This window comes from Bison bison, unplaced genomic scaffold, assembly GCF_000754665.1.
Source record: "Bison bison bison isolate TAMUID 2011002044 unplaced genomic scaffold, Bison_UMD1.0 scf7180017864375, whole genome shotgun sequence".
NCBI classification, from domain to species: Eukaryota; Metazoa; Chordata; class Mammalia; order Artiodactyla; family Bovidae; genus Bison; species Bison bison.
In genome coordinates this window covers 2,680,333-2,680,830 of record NW_011494947.1, presented here as the reverse complement: position 1 = coordinate 2,680,830, position 498 = coordinate 2,680,333, and the positions used below count along the sequence as shown (strand labels likewise).

At 52.0% G+C, this 498-nt stretch overlaps 1 protein-coding gene across 1 annotated transcript in view; it reads left to right on the top strand.

Moving 5' to 3' along the window:
• EXOSC2 (exosome component 2) overlaps positions 1-498 on the top strand; it is a 10,149-nt gene that overhangs the window by 6,844 nt on the left and 2,807 nt on the right. Inside the window, exon 7 of the mRNA XM_010856797.1 lies at positions 341-498. This exon is cut by the window's right edge and continues 17 nt beyond it. Within this exon, the coding sequence (XP_010855099.1) occupies positions 341-498 (158 nt within the window). The remainder of the gene's footprint in view (positions 1-340) is intronic.

The following is a 498-nucleotide window of genomic DNA, read 5'->3' as shown; positions in this document are numbered from 1 at the left end:
TGGAACAGAGCAGTGCTCCTTGGCCCTCAAGAGGCTCAAGCCCACATCCTCATTGGCTCCACCCTCTCTCAGCCGTCACACCAGCCCTGGATCAGAACATGATGACACTCGCAAAGGAGAATAAATGGTGGAGAAGAGAGTGAAAGTCACCTTCTGTTGGGATGTATAAATGACACATGTCTCTGGAAAGTGTCTTTATTTTGCATGTGCGTGTCATGGCAGTTGTCACCAGCAAGGAGCCCGATTCCAGCCTCCCTAGGACACAGTCTGTACTCTGCTTTATAGTCGCCTCATTGGGGATCCTACAGTGACTTAATGTACGATATATATATTTTTTTAGCTAGGTCAGGGCGTTTTGGTTCAGGTCTCCCCCTCCCTGGTGAAACGGCAGAAGACCCACTTCCATGACCTGCCGTGCGGCGCCTCAGTGATCCTGGGCAACAACGGCTTCATCTGGGGCTACCCAACCCCCGAGCACAAAGAAGACGATGCAGGGGG